The 20,964-nt window shown below is 37.7% G+C and overlaps 1 protein-coding gene across 1 annotated transcript in view; it reads right to left on the minus strand.

Moving 5' to 3' along the window:
- Positions 1 to 10,841: 10,841 nt before the first annotated feature.
- The window catches only part of LOC100888469 (calpain-A), a 34,686-nt gene continuing 24,563 nt past the window's right edge, over positions 10,842 to 20,964 (minus strand). Inside the window, exons 6-11 of the mRNA XM_030992418.1 lie at positions 17,519 to 17,688; positions 16,917 to 16,997; positions 16,386 to 16,489; positions 14,551 to 14,679; positions 14,083 to 14,222; positions 10,842 to 13,810 (exon numbers count right to left, since the gene is read on the minus strand). Coding sequence (XP_030848278.1) covers positions 13,577 to 13,810; positions 14,083 to 14,222; positions 14,551 to 14,679; positions 16,386 to 16,489; positions 16,917 to 16,997; positions 17,519 to 17,688 — 858 coding nt within the window. The 3' untranslated portion in view covers positions 10,842 to 13,576. The remainder of the gene's footprint in view (positions 13,811 to 14,082; positions 14,223 to 14,550; positions 14,680 to 16,385; positions 16,490 to 16,916; positions 16,998 to 17,518; positions 17,689 to 20,964) is intronic.

Genomic DNA, 20,964 nt, shown 5'->3' on the forward strand with positions numbered 1-20,964 from the left:
ATGTGTAGAGTGTGTCTGGAGAGCACAGGGAAATATTACCAGACTTGAACTCTTGCAGGCAGTACCATTGCCTCGCAGTCTTATCAATTCTGTATTTAGAGACTAGAGTCTGGACATGCTTCATAGTGTCTGTGTACATATCGATTGAGACCAACTTCCCGTCCGTTATCCAGGCAATCAGGATTGAACCTGAATGGGTAACAGTGGGGAAAGGCGATGCATTGCGCTTCGATATCGTATGCAATATGTTCCCTATGAAATTTACAATAAATATTGTGCCTCTATCTCTAATGACCAATCTATCCTTCAAGTAGAATATTTGCTCAGGTGTGTACCAATTGCATGGTATCTCCCTTATCGCCTTCCCACCTGCTGGTGAGAATACCTGGATCTTATGAGCTTTCATGTAGCTGACATAGATCTGATCGTCGCTATCAATAGCAACGCTGCTTAATCCCCCTTGTTCGTGATTTATGGTCTCGAACTTCATACCAGGGATAACCTTATGATCTGTGCTAGTTACCGATATAGTATTTAGGCAATCGAGTACTACACCCCGACCATCGGATAAGAACCCAAGACAACGGACGTTCACTCCCTCAAGCACGGTATCATGGAGGCAGCATGAGCTCTCGGAAACCAAGGCATCACGTATGAAAAAGATATGTATTCCTCCTGTATTGCAACCCACTGCCATACCACCATCTGGTGTTGCAGTCATGTCTTCGAGACTATCTTTTGTAGGGAGGTCTCTCTTATGTACTTTCCCACATGAAATGAACCGCAAATTTCCGATTTGCAATTGATTACCACGAGTATTAACATCAAATATCAGATTGCCAGCGCGTACAGCTATATCATTGGCACCCTCCCTCCGCGGGTGATCTCTACCTTTCTTTACAGCATCTTCGAGTTCACTAGACAGAAAGTCATGAATTGTGACTACATCTCCTTCTAGTGGGGCATTCAAACTATCACCCGCCAACTTACCCGAGCTTTTGATATTCGTAACCAACTTTTCATCAGCTATTTTGATTTCATCCAATTGTCTACAAAACTCATCTCTTAAGGTGTCCAACTGAGCGTGCAGTTCTGTCGTTCTCTCGTTCAGTTTATTGATTGACTCTTGGCATATCTCGTTGATGGAGTTTTTCCTCCTACTAATGTAATCATTAACAAGCTGTGTCTGCCTCTCAACGAATGCCACATCTCTCATCATGGTTGTAGCTTTCTCGTTACCAGTGGCTTGTATAGATTCAATCTTTGCTTTGATAAAAGCAATGTATTCTCCCGTATCTTGAAGTGTGTGGCCTTTCCTCTCGTGGTACAACATCCGACATCTCGTACATATGAGCTTCTTACACGTAATACACACATCAGTACAGACTTCGTCCAGTTTATCTGATTTGTGTACTTCTTCTTGGCAGGAAAACTTTTTTTCAAGAACTACCCGTCCCTCCCTGATATCTTCTACCTTCACCACTTGGTGGGTGAGATTTGGTTTCCACTTATTATGCCTTTTGAGGCAATCTTTGCACATGTTTTTACCACACTCATAACATATCTTGATAGCTCTAATCGACTTTCCCGCTTCTACACACATGTCACAAATTTGTCTACGATTTATAATGTTATCAACAAGAAGTTTTAGATGAAGATTTGTTCGCAGATTCACTATATTGCCGTTTGAAACATGTGTAGTTTCTCGACAGATCGCACATTTTATCTCATTCACACTTGAACTGCATCTTAGCATATTTGTTAGACATTTCTGGCAAAACGTGTGCAAACAACGTAATTCCTTTGGATCGCTCAATATGCATAAACAAATAGAGCACCGCAGGTTTCGAGAAAAAGCATGGTCAAATGAAGCCATTGCAATATATAAAAGAACAATTACGTCAAAAGAAAACAAAAAGTGAACCCCAATCTAAGTTATCGCACGTTTCGCAAGTGTAATCTTCGACTCATTTTATGTAGTAGCACTAGAAATAATTACATTAAAAAATCGTCCGTTCAGGTAGGCCAATATAGAGCTGTCTTTCGCCAACAGATCTCACTGCGATCATAACGCCTGGAAGAGACAACCTTGCAGCTGTAAGGCAAGATGGCACATCAAAGGTATGGTTCTGCCACTGTACATATGTCAACGTTTTCCTAATGAGGGATCTAAAGAGAGGAAGAAAAACAAACAACGGAAGCATATATTCATTATAATAAGAAATATAGGCACCTACATTTTAAAACAGCAACGAGAATTTATCTATCTATTTATTTTAGGACAACCATCCCCGGAAAAGAACCTCTGTGGATAATTACCCCCAGGTAAAATATCACCAAGCAGCCACTCAGATGACAGTACGTCCACCCTAAACAGCAAGCCCATACAATTTACCTACTATTCAGTATCTCCTTCATGAAATGTATCGCTGATACTTCACTCGAAACCACCGACAATTATTTCCTTCGAAAAATACTAACCGAGGACAATCCCTGCAAAAGCGCTCCTCGTCTGAGAGGCAATTTGGTTAACATTTTAAGGAGATTTTATTGGGTTGTCCTTCTGTGAATTTTCTAGTGGCTCTTTGTCCGGGAGATTTTACCGGGTAGTTTTCTGTAAGGCAGTCATAAGGCTCCGTTTAGTCTCATTTCACAACGCCCCCTATCGTCAGAGCATGATCAGAGTCAGCAGCCTAACATGTTAGCCTATGGACGTTTTTTTAAAAAATCGTTAAAAATTCATTTTTTTTTAAAACGAAAAGCACATCCACCCCGACGTACGTTATCATTAGCTCTTTCATTGGAGCCCTCATGTCTCATTGACTTTTGAAAGTTCATCCACCGTAATTTTTCAAAATAGGTTGCAAGCTCGTCATTGCCTATAATACACATGTGAAACAAGTCTAACTTTGGACTCAGTTTACCAAGCGATTTGAAGATTATAGGTCGAGCACACGAAACATAAAAAGCATGAATTATCATAGATCACTTCTGCCTATGTCATTATGTCCATTTCATCCAACCCCCCACCGTAATTTTTCCATTTAGTAAAAGCAAACATTTTGCCGAGTTTAGCAAAAACATGAATATTCATGAACGGTCAGACAATACAGCCTTTTAGTACGTAACGTATAGTGAATGGGAATGGGCGATGATCCGTTCAGGAGGTAGAGGTCAGTGGTTTGTGCTGGCAATGTTCACGCGGGTGAAAATGAGACAATCGGAGCAATATGTATTCCTAGATTTAGCTTAGAGGGCCAGTCAAGGACGTCAGGCCTGGGTTACGTTTGCGCGTTCGCACACACCGTACAAAAAAGGTGAAGTAAAAGTCAATATTTTAGAAACATGTCATAATTTGAAATAACGACCCCCCCCCCCCATTACCATTTCGCAACGGTCGTGATGATAGGAGTGGAGTTATACGGCTTCAAGCACCCCCTTCTTATTTGAAAGATCGTGGATCTGCCCCTGTGATTATTTAAATATTTTCTTTTTGATTCCCGACTCGGGTTGGTCAAATTATACATTCCAAATTATATACCTCACTTAAGAAATCCAGCCATCTGATTGGTCGAAATTGCAGTCTTGATTTTAGCCATTCCCGTAAAGAAACGAAAAATGCCCAAACCGTTTAATAGTCTAAGAGTAAAATCCCGGCAAAATTCCAGCTACCGGGAAAATAATAATATCTTGCTGCGATACCCATTGGTTTACGTGTTCAAATGTTCTTTGAGCGACCGCGGACTTCATACTGTACTTTTTGTCTGCGATTCCCAACTGTTCGAAATTTCAGTCATTTTTCGGGGCGGTGATAAACAGACAGTTTATTAGATTTTCCGTGATGTTTTAACCAATTACACGATAAAAGCATAAGGTAAGAATTCTTGATAGATTTTTATTTGAATTCGGCATATAAAAGGGATATCGACTGCTTTAATACTCGAGGACTAGCTGTATTGATACTGGCTCTCGGGAAATTCGGCGCGCCACCCATCCAGGCGGCGCATATTTTTTTTACACAACTGTTTAGCCACTTTAGTCAAATACACTGTGCAAACGACTAGAGATAGAGTCTAGCATTAACCAAGGCAATTTTGTTGGATTGCTGGAGCTGTACATGTGTAAATACTACAAACTCGTTATCTGTTTCGGATTAAATCTATCCTCTCTTCTCTTTCATTATGTATTTCTGTTTTCTCCTTCAATCTATCCTCTTCTCTTTTGTCATGTATTTCTTCTCTTTCTTCAATCTATCATTTTTTTCTCCTTCGTTATAACTATATATTTCTTTGATTTTCCTTCAATCTATCCTTTTCTCCTTCGTCATATTTTTCTTTGTTTTAAAAGGGGTTTTAATCTGATTCCTTTCTCCTTGTATTCCCTGTTTTTAGTCTAGATCCTCTTAGCTCTTCAATTATGTATTTCTATGTGTTTCCTTTGACTTATCCTCTTCTCTTTCCTTATTTATTTCCTTGTTTTTCCTTCTCCATATCCTCTCAACTATCCTTGTTTTCCCCTTCCTATCATCTTCCCTTACCTGGGTGTACGTGCTTGCACATAAGTGCGCTGACGACTTAGACTCTTTTACCAGAGCACTTTTTGGAAAATTTTCGCGAAAATGGCTAAACAGTTGTGTAAAAAAAATATGCGCATCCAGGCGCGCCTCGGGGTGATAGCAGCGGAGGCAAATTTCCCTTGAGCGTATAACAACAGCCAGTCCTCTCGTAGCAGTCGATATCTATATAATATTACTAGACAGTAACAGTAACGTATCCAATGGGCTCCCAAGTAACGTCCCTCGCGCCCAAAATAGAGGAAAGCTCGAATAAAACGAGGGGAATCATGACTCCATCGCTACCTGCGATATAAGGGCAGTAGAATTATTCGACCAGTGTGATCGGATCTATTCATTCAAGATCTTCTGGCAATACAATTTAACTACAAAGTCTGGACTCCCTAACATTCATGTAGTGGTTTTGGGATTTACTCGTTTCCCATTAAGCGATTACTACAGCCCACTGCAGAAACGATATTTCTTACGTTTGTCATCTGAAACAGTAGATGCACGTTTACAATCATGTAAACTAAATATTCAACTTAAAGAGAACAATTATGAGTAGTTAAAAACTCACTTGAATTAATCGAACACACGCCGTTTTCATCAGAGCATTTAAGAGATAGATGGTATTCAGATTTAGAGCGAAATAGATTTTCGCTCACTTCATCTGAAATATCTTAGAGCATGTGTCATCGTAATGCAGTATCTGAAATTATATTAATAATGATAATAATAATAATAATAATAGTTAGTAGTAGTATTATTAGTAGTAGTAGTTGTAGTAGGATAAATATAAAGAGAAATACCTCAATATTTTAGTGACTTTAAATCAAAGCAGACAATTATGAATTTACCGTAATAATGTTTTATTAATCAGTCATTCAGTGATTGATTAGTCATTATGTTTTATTGTAATTTCGACAATAGTATATACAATCTTTAAATATAGCTAATAAATGTTGAGCTTGTGTAGCACAGTCTTACCAGTTTCATTTGAACGTCCTCTTGGTAGTCAAACTTAGGCCGCTATTTGTTAGGGTCTTTCGAACTGAAGCAACACTGATTACCGCCACATTTCTTGCTTGGCATTTTATACCCCGTTTTAGTTTTCAGGCACTTCCTATAATCAGCCAATGACGTGCCGCTAGTATTCTGCTGATCTTTGCTTATTACTGATATAACAATTGTCATGTGATGTAAACAAAAATAGATCAAACAATGCTATTTAGGCCTTGGGGTACCCTGAAACGGATAGGTAACGTAGAGTTTGGGGTTAAGCGTTTTAATTTCCTTGATTTCGGGGAGATTATTTACAACTTTATGCTACGGTCACAAAGGTTTGTACGAACGATAGTTTCGTACGAATCTCCTTGTTTTTTCATTGTCTTCCCGAATTTCCATTGTCTGAAAATCGTTCGTACGGCGTTCGTCGCAGTTCGTTATGGCATTTGTGACCGAGGCTTAACCCGAGAACAACCAGATTCTTTGGTAGTTAGTCTGTGTCTCAGGAGCTGTATTTGGCTTGCCCCTCATAGCTCTGTTGCATAGATGAAGGCTCAGTGGTAGAGTAGTGGTTTCGTAACCTGGTAATCCCGGGTTCGAAACTAAGTCGATTCGTAAGGAGAGGACCTTCGCGACGGTCACATGCTTTCTTAGCAGTCATGTTAATCAAACTAAAGTAAAGTAAAGTAAACTAACGCATTGACATTGGTCTGAATTAAATATATGTTATACCGTTTTGGATAACGAACCTCATAGTGATATAATTCACATGATTTGTTTAACTCCATGATAAATAAAACGCCAGATACAACGTCGTGACTTCCACTTATATTCTTTATATCTCCTTCCCTTTTTTACATCTATATTATTACGATTCCATTTACCTAAAATCGTTACTCTTTAGAAACAACACGACTGACAACATATTGTTTAGAAATTGTTTACCTCAAAATGTTTAATATGATCTCATAATAAGCCTGCAGCGAAGGAAAGATGTGAAATGTAAAAATGATAGGTAATACAAAATATGCTAATGGTTTTGTTTGGCCTACACCTACTACACATACACATACACACATAGATGCGGGCTCTTTGAGCAACAGATAAAAAGGAAATCCACGCTTTCGAAATGTGGTGTTGGAGGAGGATGCTGAGGATATCCTGGAAAGTTCACGGTCAAAATGATGTCAAAAACCTTCACAGACCAACACTTTGGATCGAGTTTGTGTAAACATCATGTCATGCTGGTCGTCGTTATTACAAGCTATTACCGCTTCATGCAGGCGCGGATCCAAGATTTCTTAGGGGGAGGGGGGGGGGGGGGCAAATTTGAAATTATGCAAATATCCAAATATTGGTACGTAATGGTGACACCGGCAGTGGCAAAAACATTTGGGCATATGGAAACGTTGTATCATCCGCTCAATCTGACTTGCGTGCATAGAACAAATAAGCATTTTTCCATGAAAAAGTGAAGTTTTCTAAAATGTGCGTTTCTTTCCAGTATTGGGGCGCCCGGAAGTCACTCGGGTAACATTTCATAAAGTATAATATAAAAAGACTATATGCAAATTTTCTGTACTTTTGTCGGAAAAAATACATTTATCCAGCACAATGTCGTCTCTTTTTGCGTTGGAGAAGAGCAAATAGCGAGTTTCAATCACACTTTGGCCGCTCTCGCAAACTCTCACTCGTTTCACTGTGGTCAAGAGACTTTGGGGCAAGCGGTTAATGAAAATACTAATCGTTAGCTTTCTTCTGGTATCAAACTTATTTTGATTGATTGTATAATTTTGTCGGAATAAAGAAAACAAAAATGCTCGACCAACAACTCATCAGCGTCTGAATTGACCTTTTGACCTTGAATTCCCGGATGCAAGCGCACTAATGACGTGATCTTTGCTAAATCGGTGTATTTTATCGTAAAATGCGACACTTTTACAATGTTTATACATCTTTTTTTAATTATTAGTAAGATATAACATATTTTTTCTGATATCACTGAAGTTTTGGGTTTCATTTAAAGAGTAATTTTAAAATAAGAGCCATTTTATTGTTTTAATTTACTGGATCGTACCATTAAAGTTGCAGAGTAGAAAGATGCATTTTCCAACCGCGCCAAATTTAATTTACGTTCCGACATTATGTTAAATAGGTTCGTATTGTTAAGAATCCACTGCTTTCTGCTCCAACAAATGTCCACATGCGGAGTCGTTTATCAACTAAATTATTCAAATTTATGGACGCTTCCTAGCTTCCCAGGTGTTTGTGTTGCTGTTGAAGCATTTCATTCACCTGCTATCATTCTTTGTACTCCAATTGCCAGAACGCAAATTTCATTTTGGTTTTATAGTTTCATCGGAGTCGTTTATCATATGTATTCAAATTTATGAATGCTTCCTCCCCAGGTGTTTGTGGTGTTTATGCATTTCATTCACCTGTTATTATTCTTTGTACTCCAATTGTTAGAATACAAAATGCATTTTGGTTATATAGTTTCATGCAATAAGTAAGTCAATAAAAGAGTATGTTCTGCACAATAAAACAATGTGTGTCCCTATTGTACAATGTAACGTGTCCCCTCATTTTGTAATAGTTAATTTACCCATTCACATAATGGAAATACCTGCCCGATGAAGCCATTGGCCTGTGACCCCTGAGCACTCAACACCGTGTGGGAGTCAGTTCGTGCTCATATTCTTTTATGAGACAAATACAAGCAAACGTTTCCATATGGGGGGGGGGGGAGACAACAAAAATCCCCATCACCCCACTCTTACATGCAGGCCCCGCTTAACGTTTCTCGGCGGGGGTCAAGGGGTGGAGCCCCCAGAAGCTAAGGGGTATAGGCATTTAATTACTGTCATATTTTGATACCTTATTTTTGTGACACTGGCAAGACACAAACTGGTGTGGGGTCCAGGGGGCGGAGCCCCCGGAAGCTCAAGGGTTTTGGGCAATTACGGTCAGACAAGCATGCACGGGCCCGCCTTAGGGCCCCTGGCGGGGTCGAGGGGGTGGAGCCCCGGAAACTTAGGGGTTTCAGGCATTTAATTACGGTCAGATGAACATATTTTGATACCTTATATGTCCCCCGGCCTCCCACCACTGGATCCGCCACTGGCTTCATGAAAATAACGTTTATTGGCCTGTATACATACTTTACATTGTGTTTGATTCTCGCGGTATCGCGATCAGGGTCGCGTTTGATGTAATTGATATTTGTATAAAGTTACAATGATAATAGTTTTAAACTACTGGTAATGTTATAAGCAACTAATAATCATTACCAACTACTAACAAGCTACTGATATTGCATTTGATTGGTACAGAACAACTTTGTTTTTAGATCTGTGGCAGTTTGAGGTTCAAGGTGTTAAAATTTTCTTATCGATTACAACATTTCCGAAATATATTTTGAATATGTGATATCGTGCTTTGGTTGTTTCTCATTTCAGTTATTGTAATATTGTTTGGTCCAACGCGTCCCATTACTTTATCAACAGATTGTTTTTACTTCAGAAAATAGACTTAGGAATAAGTTCCAATGATTTCTTTCCTGCCCCACACCTTCAATACTTTTTCATAATTTATATTACTCAATTGTACGTTATAACAAGATTTAACATTGCATTTTTAATGTTTTTTTGTTCACAAGGGGATGCTTCACAAAGATCCTAAGTTGAACTTATCTCTAAGTTGGACTTAACAATTATGGAAATCCGATAGCATCTTTGGAAATATGTTGTAAAAGTTATTTAAAAAAAGCATAAAATGTTCATTAAATCATTCATATTTGTTATCATCAAGGAGATTTCATGTTCTTGATGTGGAAAGTATAACAAGTGTAAAATACTATATATTTTATTTTAAGGCTACAGTTGGCTCTCCATAATTTTAAAGTCCAACTTAGATTTAAGTTCGACTTAACACCCCCTGGTCTTATACTCCAGTTAATCATGTCTTTGTTTTTTCTTCCTTAATTTAACAAAACATTAACATTATACTCATAATTAATCTAATTATCATTTATTTTGATTTCCCATAATTCATTTTGTTTAAAGTTAAAGGCCAGTATTGGAAACGCCCCAATTTCAAAAAATGAAATGGAAGCTCTCATTACCAATCATGTGAAAGAATATGTTTTGACTAATACATGATGATGAAAAAATTACCGGGAAACCGCCTACTAATTCATATATTTGGTAAATTTGTTTCTCTCATGGACTGTGAGAGATATAGGGTAGTCCCATATACATCTTTCTGTGTATAGTGTTCGTAACTTTACGAAGAATGGGCCAAATTTCTTATCATTTTGATGATTCCAGAACCTTGCAGATGCTAGATGCTAGATGATCAACCTTTTCTGATAGATTCCACAACGTTTCTTTCACAATGCAATCGCATGACCATAACTGGTCTTTACCTTTAATTCCTTCTCTATGGAACAATCTCCCTCCTGTACTAAAGATCAGCCCAATACTTAATTATTTTAAACGCCGTTATACATTCCATCTGTTAAGTTGAAATCATAACGTGAAATGTGATACATATATATTGCATGTTTGTTTCATTATTTTATGTGTTTGTCTGTTTGTTTGTCGTATGTGTTGTCAATTATGGAGTCAACGTTCGATAAAACTTGTTGCTCTTTTTCGTCGATCCTTCATTCTCATAAATTATTTATGTCTAATTGCTCTATATTGTTTTCTATTGATGATGCTCAGTTGTTTACATAATGTATGTTGTTTTTATCGAGAGTGAAAAAAAAGACTGAACTGAACTGAACTGAGTTGTTTTCAATTGCAAATGAATGTAGAATTGACTCACAATAAAAAATTCAAGCAGTGAAAGATTAGAGAAGTAGCCTACCTGATCATGTTAGGAAGTTAACATGATGATTACACACACACACACACACGCGCGCGCGCGCACACATACACACACACACACACACACACACACGCATACAGGGGTGGGGGTGGGGGGGGGGAGGTATGCAAAAACAGGACATGGGATTTGTATTCTTACAGAACACAATAGTAACTACTTTCGGAGAATCAACCTAAAGAAATATTAATAAGATTGTGCGTCACCTGTTGAAATTAGCAAACATGAAAATTACAAATCACTTAAACCGAACATGATTTCTAAGATTTACATCATATTGAAATTGCCCTATAGTTGAGTCTTTGAAAGTAGTTGCAATTTGTGTATACCATTCTCTACCGGTGACACTGATTAATATGCGCCAAAAGACTGAACCATGTCACACAACGGATTATATTTGATAATTTATTGAAACATTCAAAGGCTGTTTGTACATAATATACATGAACAATAATGCAAATGTTATATACATTTATCAAAATATATACAATACAATGATGTATACACTAAAACAAAAAAAGAGAAAAATGTAGATTTATATACCTTCAATATATTGGTGCGTCGTACATTGCACAATTTCTTTTTTAAATCAAATAATTATCATTCGAATCGTCCGGGATGAATAATCTTTTGCATTCATTTTTGTATATCTGTTTACCCCCCCCCCCCCCTCTGGTATTTTAAAAGCTTTCCCTTTTTAAAAGGACTGTGTCGTGAAAGGAGATGTCGTGGTATGGTATTTCATTCATTTGGCTCTCAATCCTAGGTTTTTTTAAAACATTATATTCATTACCTTAACTTACTGTGCTGAAAAAATGACAGCATTCCCACCTTACGGTAAAAAAAGAAGATCTTAATGGTGCTCGCGTAAACTATAATCAACTGTTTGACTTTTTTACACGATATTTATGCTCAGCAAATATTAAATATTTAACTAATGGCTCGGTTTACTGAATTATTGCTAATCTCCGTTTTTACTTGAAAAAGATAATAGAATTTACATTACAATATTTACGATACCTATGCATAGCTATGCGGAAGGCCACCATTGGTCCAATTCTGTCAAATAATGTTATTACCTGCTCCCGGGACGCGTATTTTTAAACCTAACCTTGCCCACGCTGCCCTGCATATTAATATTTGAATATATGAATATTTGCGTTGGTATATTGTTGGAGATCAAAATTAAATCGGCCAGATTCTCGACTTAACCAGTATGTCGCAATGATAATCGACAATTTATGACCTGGGTAGTCATTCGTTTACGGTTTTCCCGATTTTCTCGCAATGTCATTTATTCTAACTAAAAATAGCTTTGCACTTGTAATTTTTTGTATGAAATCTCATTATTTGATAAATTATTGCATCGGATCCTGTGTGCGCGCGTATCATGAATATTTATGACTAGCGCATGACTTATGGTTCCTATTTAGCCAATCAAATGCAGCTATACGATGGCAAGGTTAGGTTTATAAAAAAAAGCTCCCGGGACGGGCGGATCAAGGATTTTGAACAAGTCAGAGGAGGCACAATATTGCGAAAATATTCTCATAAATTCATTCATAAGTCCATTTTATTTCTCTCATTGGTCAGTTGGATTCGTTGGCGTCCAAAGTATATTACTAATCGACTAGCAGAAAAAGAAAATAGGTCCATTTATATAGCAAAGCTACTACCCTCTTCTACTTCTACGACGATACTCAGCAGGATCCATAAGTCAGGATGTATAGTGCTGAGGAATAAACTATCTAGTTCTTGGTCTAGATGCTGGGTGGAAGCGCTCCCTTGAAGCTCTCCAGTGAAGTAGCGTCAAGGGTGATCTTTGAAAGTGCATTCCACGCAGTTACTGTCCGAGAGAAAAATGAGTTCGGGTAGAGCTGGGTGCGGGTATACATAAAATACTCTACTGCGCTTAATACAATATACCATAGTATTACCCCAGCTGTAGCTGAGCAACCTTAATAAAGAGCTAAATATTCAAGGAATTTCTTTCTCGAGGGTACCTTTACTTTACATGGGTGGAGAGTGGCAAATGTAGATTAATGTCTTGACAAAGGACATTAATGCCGCGGCGGGACTCTAACCGCGAACCATGTGATCCACAATCCGGTGACGTATCCACTAGACCACGACTGATGTCAAACAAATTACCAATGACAACAAAACAAAGTCTAACTCAAATCGGGTTGGAGCACAAGACTCTGGACCTGTTTCACGAACCCTTTTTACAATGACAAATCTGCTGATAACCAATCAGAAGCAAGGATTTCACTAGCTTATAACAAAAACTGCCATTTTTCATTGATGACAAGTTTTGTGAAATGGGGTCGTGGAGTATACCTACTTACAATGCTTACGGTACGCTGATTGATGTCAGGCGCCAGAGAGACCCAGTAGTTTTATTGGCGTCAAAAGGATAATACCAATCGACATCAACAATTAAAACAGCAAACAAATTATAACGTTTGGTTTGAAACGGTATAACAAAATATATTGCATTTATTGATTTTCCTTAGGCTACAAATTGTTTCATTTACGAATTTGGTATGTTATATATTTCTATATAATTGCCTTGTTTTGACCCATTTCTTCTTCTTCTTCTCTCTCTCTCTCTCTCTCTCTCTGTGTGTCTCTCTCCCCACCTCTGTTGTATCTTGGGGGCACTCCAAACTTGGGCACAGTAGATTAGAATTGTTTTCTTTTTAGGAATGTACCGGTAATATAAATATTTATATATCACTCAGTCATATAATTATCTTGCTTAATAATAAGCCACATAATTATGAACGACTTTATGTCTAGGATTTTGGGCGTGTGCTGATCAAATATATCATCTGTATGAATTTAAAGTTATTATAGTTATTACTGTGCCGCTCATACTGTAAAAGTAAACCAGAAACATGAAACTTTGGCGAATCTAAAGCACTTGCTAATTCATGAGTTTCACGATGTACGCCGCGGGGAATTCAAGGCAAGCTCTGGTTTCATGGTAGGTAACGCCTTCATCAACTGAATTATTTTTGTCATACTCTTTAGTTTACAAGAATCTGAATGTTTTTTATGTAAATGTAAAAAAAAAAGAACTTTAAAGTTCAATCATCATCATCATCATCATCATCATCATCATCATCTGGGATTGTTCTGAAAGACAGTACAGAGGATGGGTTTCTCTGTGAAGATCCTCATCATGAAACGGAGCGTGATGTCGGGTTTGAAGGTGGACGGTATGACGCAGTAGTGACCGGGCTCGAGAACGAGACGGCACACGACCTCCCGATAATTGATGTAATCTCCCGATCCTCCGATAGAATGCATGTACATGACGTCATCACGGGTCAATGGACGGTCGATGTTATCAGTCTGAGAAAATTCATGAAGAGGGCAAGAAGAATAAGAACAAGAAGAAAATGAGAATATTCCGATTACGCATTTAAATTATTACAAAATTCGGACAGCAAGTGCCAAATACTCTTATATTTGTTGAATCATAATATGATGGGATGATAGTTGCTCAAATATTAGAAATTATACAAATCGTTAAGGGACCCCCCCCCCCCCCCCCCTCCCCAATGCCTTATAGGCCTTTGGTCTATGAGAGTGACAAAGCGCAAGACTCTGATCGACGATCTTACCTTGTATATACGGAAGCCTATCGACTGTTTCTTGGCTCGTTTTCTGTTTCGAATTCTTCGGTACTCCTGAAGTAAAGTGACAATGAGAACGCACTTTCCTCTGTTTGCTATCGGTGATCCTTTGTCGGGATGCCAGTCATCTGAAGAAAATTAAATATTATTCAAGAAATTAGTTTCATTGTTCACAAATCGAATTTTTACGTAACACACAACTATCACACACCACACACGAACGCATACACGCATACACGCGCGCGCACACACACACACCCACACACGCGCACGCACACACACATACACACACACACGCACACACACACAAACCCAAAGCGCACACACCACACCCAGACATTCACGCACACATCCATTAACACATAATTATGCACACAAAATTTTTTCCTGAAATGAACTAACGACTAACGAGATACTTTCTATTAAAATCAAAATTTCAGTAGGAGCTGAACTAACCTGGTTCTAAGAGTGAAATGATGATCTGAGGGTTTGAGCAGTATCCTTCGTCCAGATAGTTTGGGGAACCTCCGGCATTGATACCTGTTCTCCATTGCCCAGTCCGAGTCACTAGGTGAAAGCCACGAGCTGGTGAAATAAGGAAAGATAGTTAAATGACTTTTACTATGAGCTCTTGATTGTGTATAATATTCTCATATTGAACCCGTTAGTGAAGCCGGTAGGAAGACGGCCGCCCCCATTAAGAATATAGAAACGAAAAAAAAAGAAGAGGAATTTATAGGCACAAAGTCCCGCGGCTTCTCTCCCATTTGATACACATATTCGCAGGAATAAAGGTGATTCCCGGGGAAATAAAATCTGCAAAATTTCGCTTGCCTTTGAGATAAAGCCGAAATGTGTACGGAATGAACCCCACTCTGCATGAGACATTCATAATAAGCCCTGTGATGTAGAAGACTAAGCCAATTAAAATATAAGAAAAAAATGCTGGAAGAAATTGCCGCTTCACAACTGGTTTTCGAGTTTGTATAAAGTGTCCGATTTACTGCCGCTATGGGGGCATACCCCCTTGTTTCTATATTCATGCTGTGGAAAATGCTTCACTTAAAGTGACTCAGAAACATTGTTGAAGGTTGATGAAAAAATGGCTTAATTTTTGTATAAAATGTAACTTATTTTATTCCTTCTGCCGCACTAACACTCTGACATGCAAACAACCCCGAAATATTTATGATTTTCTTTGAAGGCGTCACTGTGCAACACCCTCTAACAGTGATTAATAGTCAATTCTCCCAACCATTTTTGAATTTTCCCAACCGTTTTTCCATGAAAAAAAGACATAAAACAGGCTATTAAAAATCTGTCAACACTTAAATGTCTGGAATGGTATGTACAGCCAGTTTATTGCTTTGTGACGATTTACATTCACCTAAAATGTAATTAAATTGTAATAGTATAGTTGGGAGAAGTAAGGAATCGATCAGATAAGTTTTTTCCCATTTTGTATCATTAATAATGGTCCGTTTTCACTCAAATTGTCAGATTATCTTTAACTGTACATCTAGCATTGAAGTCACTGACTTAGCACCACTATCTCTCATCTGAACAATGTTACGTTACCAAGTTTCTTTAAAAATAATATCAATAACGAAAAATAAAATGAAAATAAAATAAAAAAATAGTGCCGCTTAAAATTTTTTTTTAGTCCCATAAAGTGCCTTTAAATTTAATCTTCCTAATCGGCGCCCTGCATAAAATATACAGCACGATCACAAAGGCTACCGAAAAACAATTAATTTGAGCCAATTTCATTTATAGCCTTACAATCACCTTTTTCAACGTACGATCTAAACAATGAAGTATTACGTAACCGAAACTGAGAAAGAAACTAACAAAGAAAAATAGAATGAAAAAGATAAAAATTAAAAAATAGTGCCGCTTAAAAACTTGTCTAATGGGGCGTTGCAAGATCAAACGCAAATCCCCAAAATCAAGCGCGAGTCTTGCGATTAATTGCAAATTTGTAACTGATATTTGCAATCGATTGCAACTCAACTTTCTTTCAACGCCTCATTAGTCTCATCCATTCTTATAACATTAATCTTCTCTAATCGACACCCTTTATAATATACAGCACGATCATACATACTACCAAAACACAATTAACTGGAGCCAATTTCATTAGCCTTACAATCACCTTTATCAACGTGTGAACAAAACACTGACGTATTACGTAATCCGAATAATTATGATTTATATTAGTATACACAAAAGCGTATTGAAAGTGCCCTTGAATTGATTCTTCGAAAGGAGTATAGCGATCGTGTTTATACCTGTATCGTTCACGACATCTGCTATCCCATCTCCATCGAAGTCGGGTCCCACGGTCGACATGACAACCTTGGTGAACTCCGCCAAGAAATCCTTGTATGACATCCTAAAATGTAAAATAGATTTTTTTTTTGGAATAACGAAATTTAGACCAGGTCTTCTTATTGTATGCTGAGAATGTATACTTAAAATAAAACGAACAAACATCGAAATATTTGATATTTCAATTGGTCTTGTATTTGGGCTCTATTGAGACTGTATTGCCCGTCGCATCCGAGGTGTCATTTAGAAATTCGATTATTCAACGTAATATTGGATATTAGAATAAAATAAAATAGTCTTGACTAAGCTAAAATATACTCTAAGAGTTGAAATACCATTTTTGATCGTGGAACAAAAACAGAAAAAGAAATCAGTTCTAATTATTCCATTTTGCCATGTAGACAACAATAAACCAATCAATTCTCATGAGTCTTTGCTTCCACCTTTTTGGTAAAGTAACAATGTGATATCATTACCATCATGACACTTACCAGAATTCACCATCACTCAAAGACCGTTCTTCGTCTTCTTCAAACTCGGCTTTGTTCTTGAGATTATTCCAAAGTTTGGAACTATTTTGATGGAAACGGGATAAAAAAAGAAAAAGAAAGGTCTGATTTTTTTGAGAGCATTCATAACGTATATAATAACTGCCTCGGAATGACAGCAAGTTATTTGTAAATACTCACTTCGGAGAGGGGGCAATATGATTTACTAATAGGCTGACTTATTACTTTATATACATCCCCAACGTTTCAAGGCATGTCTGACTTGGCGACAAATAAATACAAGAATGCAACAAATGCATAAAGACAAATGACATTTTGTAGGGAAAGGTATTACTCTGACAACCTTGAATGCTTATCAAACACTTCTCTGCAGCCCCCTCCCATACTTTAGCATCCAAGTCTAAACAGAGAAGAGATACTTAATAATTGACATAGATTTCTTATCTATCACGTTCTCTTCCACGAGTCTCTGCCTCTCCCCCCCCCCCCCGATCCACATCGAGTCTTAATATACGAAGCCTTTAAGAATTGGTATGTACGATAAAAATGATTAAAATTCACATACTATAGTATAGTCTTCTTACCTATCGCTCCATTTTCCCTTCCACTCGGTCGAGTTGGCCCAGGGGTTTCTGACCTTGACTAAGCGGATCTTGGATCCATCCTTTAGGACCCCTGTCTGGACCCGATTAAGGGCGTATGAATGCCCCGTAACTATACCAAGGTTGTTCGTTTCATTAGCTCGCCAGTTACCCTGTAAAAACAACATAATATTGACAATTATGCTGAGTTAAATAAAAATGCATATCTTTTAATTAGATTTCTTTGTCAAGCACAATTTTTTTATGGAATGAATGCAAGACCCCCCGACAAAATATACTTATAAAACCGAACCTATCGACAATCGTGTTGTTGTGGTGAATATTTATCTTATTAATTTGATACTTTGTCATGTAGTTTATGAAACGAATTCATGAAACAGTAAGAGGAAAACCAAATATGATATTAAAATGGGCTTATGAAGTGGATCTTTACTATTTAAAGGCCGTCTGTACTAGTTTGGTGAGGAGGGATTAGACCACCCAGGGTGGTCACTGACAGGTGGTCATCTCATCAACTCAGCTCTCAATTAACATAAGAAAAAGAGGATCATGGGGGACCATTGGCCACCGATTAGGCATTATTTTTTATATATATATATGGAGGGAGCAAGTAGCTACAAGTAGTACAGTGGGGCTTTAAGAGACTTGGTAATTTATATGTTTTACTTCGCCTGGGTGAAGAGTAGCAAATTTAATGTTTTAGTAGAATGAAACAAGTTCCACGGCAGGAATGCCCTGCACCATGAGCCTCACAGTCTTTTAAAGATGTGAGTGCTTTTTATCCAGAACCGTGAGAGAAGGAAGAAAATTTAAATACATAAAAAATACGGAAAGATATGAAAGTATGTTCGAACGAAGATTGTGCCCCGGAATTTCAATATTAACTAGCGATGACCTTAAGATTGCCAGTAAACTTGTAATCTAACAAGTGAATTATAATAATTTTCTAACAAGGGAATGCAATAGTTCGCAAGAGGTTTTGGGAAGAGGCGTCCGTTGCTTCGCATACCTTTTTTTGTAAACAGGTCTATTCAGTATATATTTACTTTGAAACATTCAGCACGTAGCATTCTTTGTTGTTCTCATGGTTTTCCATACGTTTTCAATCTACATGTGCAGTAAACATATGTTTTTTGACCCCGCCTCCTCAGATGGTGTGTCCCGACAACAAGGAAAAGAAAAGGAGTGGATGAACACTTATGGAAATTGAAGAGCTTGTATACACCACCTTTATACAACAAGACTTGTTAAATTCTAACTTTTATTGATTTATATTATAAAATTTTCACTTAAGTATATCAATATCTATCAAGAGAATGTATGATGTAAGAGTATACAAATATATATATATAATTTAAAAATTGAGAGGATGATGATGAAGCAAAAAAAAGAATGCCATCGACTAGGAATCCCGACGACGAGAAAAACTCGAAGTTTGGTGTATATGTTTTATTAGCGTCTTATTGCAATAATTAGAATGTTCGTTGTCTTTCTAATATGTCATTTCATTATCAATTTTGAAATCAATTTGCAATCAATATATGTACGAATGAATAGGATGATGGAATGCACGAAAAGAAGGACATTGGGGATGTTGTGTGGAATAGGGCCTCCTCGCTTTCTTTTCGCGTTGCCTTAGATTTCTCTTCCTTTATATCCGAAAGCTGAAACATCAACATGAAAAATGTTTCACATATGCATTCAGAATTCATGCCCTCCACTTCTTTTGACGACCAGGTTATTGCCCGAGGTTTCCTCGGCATAGCAACGGATAATGTAAGCAACCTGCATTCTGATTATCCAAATCAATGGCACATAGCAGGTGGATGTAATAGTTCATCGCCGGCGAGTGAGGACGAGGAGCAGTGAATTGGTCATTGTTCGAATACTGAACGGGCGTTCCCTCTGATCTCTTATGACTGTGTTAAAGGTGAAATTCAAAGAAGATCACAAATATTTCAACTAATGTATCACTAGAAACTGGTAAGCTAACAGATGGCCATCGTACAAGTTTGAGGTCAACCACATATCGGGTGATTTATAAAAATAAAAATTCAACCACCTCCATAGCAGCTGGGATATATACGAGAGATTCGCCGGAAAAATATTGATGTTTTAATGACGTCACTATATGGACCAACACTGCCCAAGCAGACGACATCCCAAAGAGAATGAACATAATTGCGAAGCTATTATTTCTCAAATTATAATGAGTTTAGTGTATATAAATGTAATGGCATGTCAAACCATTCGAAATGGGATATGACCGGACTCTGATAACTAAAATCTTTTGCTTGTAAATACACAGGATAGGGGTTAATTAACAATCAAAGAAACCAGGCTTTCAAATTGAAAAACCCCCGGAATGATATTAAGGTCGGCATTTGTTCCCTCTTGAAACGCCGAACATACCCCGGTGTGTGCAGCTGAATATACAATGGCGTCTTATTTTGTTTACAAGCGACAGATTCCTTTATTTTTGTATCGCTGCATTTTTCATCAAAATAAAACCATGCGCGGGGTTTAGAGTGGGGCAATAGATTATACATTTAGCCTGACGGTAGTGAAGTAAGAGAAAGAACTCGAGAGAAGATGAAAACACAGGCACTGAAAATGTGTGAGATGTCATGGGACATCGTCTGCTTGTGCAAGTCATGTCCATACTGTGATCTTAAACATCTCAGCGGCGTTCGGAGAGCTCTTCAGGTGCTATGCCGGGGCTGTATTTAAGCGTTTTGTAATTTATCATAATCATTACTTCGAATGTTTCCAAGCATTGAATTTTAATAACCTTGTCGAATCAAAGTTTCAACTTTGCAATAATGAAAATATAGTTTTAAAATCAATGAACCATGCGCGTACGCAGGGGTGGTTTTGGGGTTAACCCCCCCCCCCCCCCCACCCTCGAGTTTTTTTTTTATGTTTGATGTATGTTTTTTTTGGAAAAACCCCCCCTTTTGATTTTAACCCCCCCCCCCCTTGAAAAAAATCGTGCGTACGCCACTGGGTGGAACATAAGTGGTCAAATGCAAATTGCCAGGTCGACAAACTTTCGCACAAACTTGTTTTCAAGTAGTCCCTCGTGTTTCATTCACCTGTTCCAATCATTTCTTGAAAAGCCTTCCTCGAATAAGCCAGTTTCGTAATGTAACCAAATTTAATGCATACGTCTTTGTGAAGTGCCTCAATACAAATTATTTCATTCACCTGATAAGAATAATAGTATTTCAATAGTCAGAATGCAACTGCATATATTAAGTGTTGCTAGGTAGGTCAAGCCATAATGTTTGTCCAACCTGGCAACAACTTAATATATGCAGTTGCATTCTGACTATTGAAATACTATTATTCTTATCAGGTGAATGAAATAATTTGTATTGAGGCACTTCACAAAGACGTATGCATTAAATTTGGTTACATTACGAAAC

Source organism: Strongylocentrotus purpuratus, unplaced genomic scaffold, assembly GCF_000002235.5.
Source record: "Strongylocentrotus purpuratus isolate Spur 01 unplaced genomic scaffold, Spur_5.0 spur5_scaffold_2, whole genome shotgun sequence".
NCBI classification, from domain to species: Eukaryota; Metazoa; Echinodermata; class Echinoidea; order Camarodonta; family Strongylocentrotidae; genus Strongylocentrotus; species Strongylocentrotus purpuratus.